General features: G+C 27.0%; 1 protein-coding gene across 1 annotated transcript; it reads left to right on the top strand.

The window, feature by feature from the left end:
• The first annotated feature begins 2,105 nt into the window (after positions 1 to 2,105).
• On the top strand, positions 2,106 to 8,132 carry LOC126898626 (protein lines-like). The gene is made up of 2 exons (XM_050672874.1): positions 2,106 to 2,433; positions 4,830 to 8,132. The coding sequence occupies exon 2, from the start codon at positions 4,851 to 4,853 to the stop codon at positions 6,657 to 6,659; it is 1,809 nt and encodes a 602-aa protein (XP_050528831.1). The 5' UTR covers positions 2,106 to 2,433; positions 4,830 to 4,850; the 3' UTR covers positions 6,660 to 8,132.
• Positions 8,133 to 9,358: the final 1,226 nt, after the last annotated feature.

Consider the following 9,358-nt stretch of genomic DNA (forward strand, 5'->3'; position numbering starts at 1 on the left):
TAGTCGCACTCCTACGTCCATGACCGCAGTTCGAACATTTCAAACTTTGACACATTACAAGTGTGCCAAGACTATCGAATCACGAGAAGAGTATTTATTTATTTTTTAATTTGTTGTCTACCCCGTTTCAAAAATTGCTTGTACGCCTGTCAACAATGTTGCTTCTTCTAGGCGACAGTGTATTTCGATTCGGTCCATTCCAAAAGGACCGCCCAACAGTTGTATCGAAAAGAAAGGAAAAAATCCTGAAGAGATCCCCAGAAACGTTTCAACTCGGCTCGTCCGGAGACCTATAGGCTATGGTGTGTCCTACGGAAAAAGGTACAATTCATTGTTGTACGGAACGGTAACGCGAGCGGCAGTAATGTGGGTATTTTATTATTATAAGCCGAAAGCCTATTGACAGCAGTTTGATTTTAAATACGACCACGGTCCTTAATGAATACTACACCGTCCGCATATAGTACCGGTCAGTGTCGGTGTACGTAATGTAATGTGTACAACTCATCGATTCCGATCGCAGACACCAATAAGTCAAAGTGCTCCAACTCTGTGTACAGTATTAACACCGTGAACAATGAATACTTTACAAAATAACATTTTTCACTCGAGACGTTTTGTTTTTGTTTACGATTACATCTTCTTATTTCTCGAGGGGCATAATATAACTTCCCACGTCGAGTTATTATCGAACTTCGGAAATCTAGAATATATAAAAACTGGTTTGTCGTAATACAGAAATAAAAAATTAAAGAAAATATAAACACAAAATTATTGTTAAACGCATTTTAACGATCAATTAACCCATTACCAAAGCAAATTTTTATAGTCCCCTATCGTTAGCTACTTATTGAGTATTCAGGCGCCTATTGTCGCCTTTTTTTTCTTATTAAAACTTAACATTACCGAATCAACGTGTTATATGTATTTTTTTTTTTAATCAAAATAGGAGACGAGTTAACCGTGAAGAGAGTTTATTTAAGTGTTGTTTGGGCTCTTCAAAAGAAAACGCGCGGTCTAAAACTACATTATAACAACAACCATTTCTGTAATAATTTGTATTACATTGATTAAAAAAAAATGCAAGTTCAATTCCTAATTATTTTGTAATTCTACACTACAGAAACATAAGTATCCAAGATTGTTTTTATCGAATATACTTTTTGGTGGATTCTCATATGTATAGTTTTATGGCTTTGTTTCTTTTGCCTCTTAAAAACGGAATTTACAAAAAACACTTCTACGTAAAAAGTTGATCTCATTCCTAAAACTCCTTTTTTAAAATTACTTTATAGTTAAATATTTTAAGTGAATTTTGTCCAGTTGTAACAAAATGTATTTAATTTCAAAAATTGCGATTTCATTCTATTTAAAATCTATTTTTAATGATTTATTCAACGTAAATAACTATTATGTAAACATTTTTGAAGCTTAAAAGTGAAAATAAAAATATCTCTAAACATTTTATCGAAAATGCACAAAAGCATACTTAAAACTCTCAAGTTTTTTATCAATAGGCCAATATATCAAACATTTTATGAGTAATAAGAAAAACTGTCATTAAGTTTGAATAAAATTAGCAAAATTATTAATTCAATTCTATATAGGGGAACTATTATTTATTAGTAAACTAAACGAAAAAGTAAGATACTAGTGCATTTTTTGTAAATCTTTTAATATTTTTAAGTTTGCAATAGAAAGCAGATAAGAGCGCCAGTCACGTTGGTAGTTTTGTCGAATTCCGGTAGCTTCTTGTAGTGATCTTTGGCTGTTCGCGCGGTCGTGTTGGCCGACGGCAGTAATGGTCGAGTTGGTTTACAGACAGACAAAAATACACGGTCCAGCGGATGCCGTTCGCCACGCTGTACGGTATTCCACCTCCCACCACGGAAGACGTTCGCTTACATGCTGTGTGTATTAAAAATAATAAAGATTTAAGCGACTGTGTATTATCGTAAACGGTCCGGAGCCAACGAATGACACAGTACCAACTGCAGTCTAATTAATGTTGGCTACACTGATACGACTACGGCGCGGTAACCCGTCGACTATCCCCTCCACTGATCGACCGCCCACGATAGCCTTCAATTATTCCATAAGCTACGCGCACCGCCGCCGTAGCCAACAACACACTAAAACGCGTACAACAACAAATACCTGTTGCCGCCGCGATTGTGTTTCGTCTCGTTCGTGGTTTATCAATAAACCATTGTTTTGTTTTTTGTTTTTGTTGTTTATTAACAATTTTAATGTTAATAATTGTTACGACAACGACAGCTGTCATGTTTGTGTTCCATTAAACGCTAAAATTTTCGTCGTTGCGTTGATTATTACGGTTGTTTGTGTAGTGGCGTGCACGCTGAGTATCTACCAACGCTATGATGCAGTCGACCGATGACGGATATTTTAACTGTTCATTCCACATTTAGCAAGGTGAGTTGTAATAGTAATTGAATTAAAATATTATTCGAAACAACATGATCGACGTATCATAAGAAAATGCATCTTTACTGTCAAAATGACTGTACACAACATTTTACAATATGGAGGTATGTGTAACACCAGAAGCTATACAATATGGCACCGTACTCCAATGATTTGATGTATTTTTTTGTACATTCATCTTAAAGGCAACTGTTTTAGCTTTTTTCATTTATATTCTTCTATTAGGCAACTTTTCAGTGTTAACTACTCTTACACTTTTCTCTGTAAATTAGTTATTATATAGCTTAAACTGATATTGAAATATTAACGTAGACCTTGTCTGAATTATTGAAATGAGCTATCTTGTATTGTATGTATAAATTGAAATTTTATGAACGATAATAAAATAGTTCAGTGTTATTCATATTAAATATTCTGTGTACTTTATATTTTGATATTTATGAAATTGCTATAATTATCTGGAACGGAAAATTTCTTTCTAATTTTGGTAAACTAGTAGCTGTTTTTTGATAAAGCAATTGTTATAGAAGTGGAAGAGTGAGTATTAAGAGCAGTTTTTTATCTTATTTTCCTAATAATAGTAATGATTGTTTAAAACCAATCAATTTAATTATGTAGTCATTTTCAAAAAATTTGTACAGTCAAACTGAAAATTAATGTTCCTTTAAAAAAATATTTTAGATGTTATACTATTCATAATGGTTGTTAAAATTAATTTGTTTTTATATTCAGGATGATTTTTTTAATACTAGCTACTCAATTTATCTTAAAATATTATTTTATTTATGGATTTTGTTAACTACATACAGTAGTGGTCAAAATTATAAGACACCCCCAAATCTTATATTTCATACGTATAGATTTTGGGATTGTACGGAATCGTAAATGTTTAAATCATCAAGTAAATGCATGAAACTTTTTTCTTTATATAATGTGTTTATAAAATGAAAGAAAACCACTTATTTTGCAAGTGTTCCATTTGTAACTTAATTTTTACTTACATTTTCGTTAAAAATGTTATCTTGCAAATATCAGTCATAAAATAATTTGAAAGGATTTCTGAATAAATTTTAATAATATTTAACTGTGTAATTTTATACATATTAGTTGGATAATTAAATTTGATAAAAAATATTTTTAAGTCAATCCAGTTAAAAATATTCAAACCACAAGCAAATAATACAAGTTTTTAAGGAGGGTAAAATATGTTAATTTTTTCAATATGCTAGGTAAAAATCACATAAAAACATATATTTTATATTATTTCAACTAATTTATTTAGAAACGTAATATAGTTATTTAGAAACTTACACAATAAAATAATAAATTATATTTTCTTAAAAATTTACAACATTGATAATATTTAGAAACCAAACTTATTATAATTTAATAAAATAAATAAGTTGAAAAAAAAATTACGCAAGTAGATGTTAGTAAAAAATTTTTAGAAAGCCTTTAAAATGATTTAATAACCAAAATTCTCAAAAATAAAATTTTTAACAAAAATATAAGTAAGAATTAAATTGCAAATAGAACTAATGCAAAATAATCGGTTTTCTTATAATATTATGAACACATTATGTAAAGAAAAGAGTTCCATTTATTTACTTGATGATTTAAACGTTTACGATTGCATACAATCCCAAAATCTATACGTGTGAAATATAATATTTGGGGGTGTCTTATAATTTTGACCACTACTTGTATGTATTTCCAACTATCTAACATCAAATATTTTTTAAACCTTATAAAGTTGACAAGTTTATTTTTTCATAAAGCAACATATATAGTTAATTAATTTATAAAATAGAAAATTTTGCAATTAATAAAATGACTGATTGATAACAACTTTTGAATTATTATTCCAGAAGTTATTAATATTTTTTTTTATCTAGGTGGGTAGAGGAATGAGACTGAGTAATGTCTAGTTAAAAAAATAGCAGAACCTGTGATTAATTCCAGTCAATACTTTAAATTGTTTATAACTTTTGGAATACTGGTACAAAAGTTGTTATCAACCAGTTCTTATTAATGAGATCATTATCTATTAAATAAGTTAAATAAATATATACGTTACCATTTAAAAAATAAAATTGATAAACCTAGTGAATAGCATTAAAATAATCACTTTGTAGGCATATAATATTTTTTTTTCAGTATTAATTATGGTCTAAAATTAAGAAATGTTATTTAAGAGTATATTTTTTAGAATAAAGATTCCTAATACTTAAAATAAAAATGTATTGATTTAACTTTCTATCTCTAATAATCCTTGCTAAATATATTATATTTGCACATGAATTAAATTCAATTTCATTTAATTAATATTTCTCTTATTAATTTTAAAATATTGTTTCATTTAGGTTTTTATCTGATTGTTTCAGGATTTAAAATTATTCTGAAAAATGGAAGAACAAGAAAGTGTGAACAAAACATTACCTCTTGCCAAAAAACAAAAAATAAATGACAATGAGTATCGATTGGTAGATTTAAATATTGATACTGTTAGCTTAAATTTAACCAAACATTGTTTATGTCAACTACCTGAGACATGTATGTTAAAAGAAGTTTTTCAAGTCTCTGACATAAGTAGTTGGAATAAAGATCGTTTGTTAAACTTTTTGAGTTCAGCTAGGTTAACTTGCGATATTGCTCTCAAACAACAAGCAGAAGGTACTATATGTACTAGTGTAGAGCGTCTTAGCAATTACCTAGTATCCAATAGAACTGGAATTGTAAATGAAATAGTAACTTTATTGACACGTTCAGATCCATACATTTCATATGCAGCCAGTTATGCTTTGTCAGATATATTTATTTGTTCAAAAAATCAATTGGACAATTTATGGGTAGAACAGCTTACAGATTTATTTCTTAGGCGGTCACCAGAAACTTTATGTCCTGTTATATCAGTTTTTAAGCGTGTACTGTGCTGGAGAGATGCACAAATGATTGATTCAGAGAAAAATATTAAAATGGCAGAGAATTGTATTAGTAGAAAAGTTATTTTTGAAGATGATGAAATTGAAATGGATGATGAATTTGGATTAAGTATAGTTAAAACAAGAGTTATAGAAGTTTTACAACCTCAATGGAGAATGATAGTATTAAAATTCATAAGATTCATGTCATCTTTTGATCATTGTACAGATTTAAGTAATGAACTATTTGAGCACAAAATGGGACATATTGCTATTATAGAGTTCATTAAATTATGGACTTCAATGGTCTCTATAAAAACGAATTTAAATGTAATGAACATCAAGTACTTTTATGCTGATTTGGGTCAAATGTTAATACTTTTGAGAAGACCAAAAGTACAACCTGTTATTTGGAAAAATATAATCAACCTTTTTAATGAAAGTTTATGTTATACTAGTACTTTAGCGGTTCAAGGTACAATGCAAGAAGAACCGTGCATGTTGGCACGGGAGTTAGTTAAAGTGGTAAAAACTAAAAATATGTTGACTAACATGCCATTCAAAAAAGGATCTGGTGAATATGGTGGAGGTGAAGGAGATGGAGATAAGAAGTTGTTACAAGATACTGTGCTATTAATTTTAAAAGCTGTAGCAACTATAATTAAGGAAACAAAAAATGAATCATCATCTAGTGATTCTTCTTCTGAAGAATCTGAAGATTCCGAAGAAATAGATGCAGAAATGGCTATAATTGAAAGTAGTGTGAATGATGTACTCCGTAAGTTGGATACTTGTGTAAAGAAGTGCATGTCTTATTTACCTGAAACCCCAATAGCACAATGGATTGTACAACTTTTTGCAGATCGAAATGATGTACTTATTGAGAGTATGATTTGTACTATAGATATTTCATTAGTTTTATGTTATCGTCGAAACTCATTGCCTATGCTAAGACATGTATTGAATCCCACTGCAAGTTTAGTTGAATTTTTACAAATAATTTCTTACAATAATGATATTAATGAATTAATATTAGATTTATTATTGGGTAGTGATACTAGTTTTCTACTGTATATTATGAGAATTTTAAAATTTATATGCAATAGATGGACTGAATTCTGTTTGTGTTGTGACACAAAATTACAGAGTACAATGGCCGTATTGATGGGCTTGCAGAAAAATCTTGTTCAACTAATTAGAAATAACTTGACTCCTTACAATCTAAATCCAGTATTGCGATTATTAATTAGGTGTAAAGAGTTGTACATTGGAGTAGGTACTGTTAATATTTAAATTTCTTATCATCCTTCTTATTTATTCAAATGTATATATCAAAGAAATATCATGGATGATATTGTTCTTAGGTAATATTTTTGCTTTTAATATGGTATAGTAAAATTACCTCTATTTTAAAACAAATAAAAATTAGTTAAATTGCATATTAAAAATTAATTTTATCTATTCCTCTTATATCATAATAGACCATCATACTGTTATATTACAATAGTCATCAACTGACATATCCAATATTGAAATATGGCTGACAGAGCAATATATACCTGTATTATTTTCAGTATGTTCACAACCAAATATTTATATTTTATATAAAGTCTATTTTAATTTTTATTATATATTAAAAAATATATATTAATAATTTTGTATTAGCTATCAATTTTTAAAAGTAAATAAATTTACTTTTTTTGTAAGTTTAACATTATTATCAACTATTTGGGACATAATGATCAGGTTGACAAACTTTAAGTCTTCCAGTTTATAGTAATTTGTTTAGAATATTTATTTTGTATAAAGAGAAAGTATTATTAACTTAAAGACTGATAAATAAGGACTATTAATAAATAGCATAAACATAAGTTCATTTAGTGTAAGAGCTCTAGCCAAGTTTAGCCATTGGATAATCAAATTTTATAACACTTAGATTTAATATTAATTTAGCCGAATTTTTATATTTTCATTATTGAGTTGTGAATTTTTTTTACTGAAATAAATATATTTATTTTATATAATTTATTTAATAATCAAAATGTGAATAATTTTCATTGATAATAAAAATATATTATTCATTAAATTGAGCTTAGCCCTAATTTAAAGTTTTTATGTATTTTTTTAAATGTGTGCTTTTTATGTGTTGGATATTTTATACTCAAATTACAATTTTCATTAGCTTTGGTTTTTTATTTTTGAAATATGCATTTTATTTTGTATTAGTATCACTAAATAACAAATTTTTATATGTGAATTATTATTGTTATACGTGTATACTTATTTTATTGTATTAATGAATTGTCATTAGGGTACTATTTCATTTGTAAAATAATTTTACATGTATCAGTAACTTTGATGATAAATAGTATTTGTCTTTTAATTCAAATTGTTTACATCATTGAATATCAATTAAAAGTAAAAATAATTTGTCAACAATTTTTCATTTATGTAGTTATTTTGATTAATACAAATGCATTTTTAAAAATACTATTTATCCAAGTTAAATGTAATGATCTTGCCATAATATAATTTTAAAGACTTAATTAACACCTGATAAATAAAAATAATTTTTAACAACTGAATTTGTATATTATAATATATATTTTTACATTTACTGTAATGTTATATTCTCTCCTCTTTAAAAACTTTATTTCAAACATTCATTGTATCATAATCCGTCCAAAATTTGTATGTATAATATATATTTGTCTTATGTTTAAGAACCCGTATCAAAGACTAGATAATAAATGCAATTTTTCTCAATTTGTATATCAAATTATTTATTTCTTTTTGGCCTATTTTTTTATTATTTATGAAATAAGCCACTGATGTAACACATGGAATCATAGTGTTTAAAAATCTCTTGACAAGAGATTAAATAGAGATTTATTGAGTGCTTTAATAAATATGTCGTAATGAGTGTTAGTTGGAAAAATTTTCAAATGAAATATTTACTTCTTACACATTTTAAACTATGGAAAAAATTAGTTTGATGCTCTAAATTTTTAAATGAAATAAAATATCTTTGATGAGTAGAATTATATAAAACTAATTTCAATAAAATTATGCATTTTCCAGTTCACTAATTATTTACTTTAGTAGCTCAAATATATTTGATCAGTATAATTTAGAGTAAAAATTATAGTCTATTATGTCCAAAGTCGGAATTTAGTAACATTAGATCCTAATGACTCCTGGTTATAGCCTAAAAAAATATTTTTTTAATACTAAAACATTGTTACTTATTTTATATGGGAAGCTATTAGTTATATTCTGCCAAGTATTTTTTTTTTTTTTTAGCTAAACGCCATTAATCCACTCTTAATGCACTGATAGTACTGTATATGTCAAAAGATCACAAAACGTATCTAATTGAAGCTATCGGCACCATAATTTTCAAAAATTACCCTCAATTATCATAAAGGATAATGTCCTAAAAAATGACACTATATTAAGCAATGTTGATAATTTTCTTTTTATATTGATAAAACTTTTTGAAAACAATGGATTATTGTGAAATTTTTATTGATAATACTTCAACATTTATCTTACTTAAAGCATACTTTTTTTAAATAATTCGATCATTAACCAAGGTATTGTGGGGGTTTAAAAATCATCTAAAATTTTTTTCATTTTTGATAATTCTCCAAAATACCTACCTTCTTTAAACCTACATTAAATTAAAGCTAATAAAGGAATGTGAGGTAAAAAGAAACAGCACGTTGTCTCAAGGATCGAATAATTATTAAATGGTCTTTAAAATGATTAATGTTGAATTGATCATTTATAGTATAACTTTTATGATGTGTAGTACATGATGCAATATTTATCAAGCTGTCTGGTGAGTAGAAACAAGAAAATTTCAAGTTTAAAATGTAAGTTATATAATTTTCCTACTCGAAAATTATAATTAACTGTTTATAAACATGTACGAGTTATTATTTTGAATATGATTTGTTTATTTTATAAATTTTATATTCATTAGTTTC

The sequence above is a fragment of the Daktulosphaira vitifoliae genome, unplaced genomic scaffold (genome assembly GCF_025091365.1).
Source record: "Daktulosphaira vitifoliae isolate Bord-2020 unplaced genomic scaffold, ASM2509136v1 Scaffold_2, whole genome shotgun sequence".
In the NCBI taxonomy this organism is placed as follows: domain Eukaryota; kingdom Metazoa; phylum Arthropoda; class Insecta; order Hemiptera; family Phylloxeridae; genus Daktulosphaira; species Daktulosphaira vitifoliae.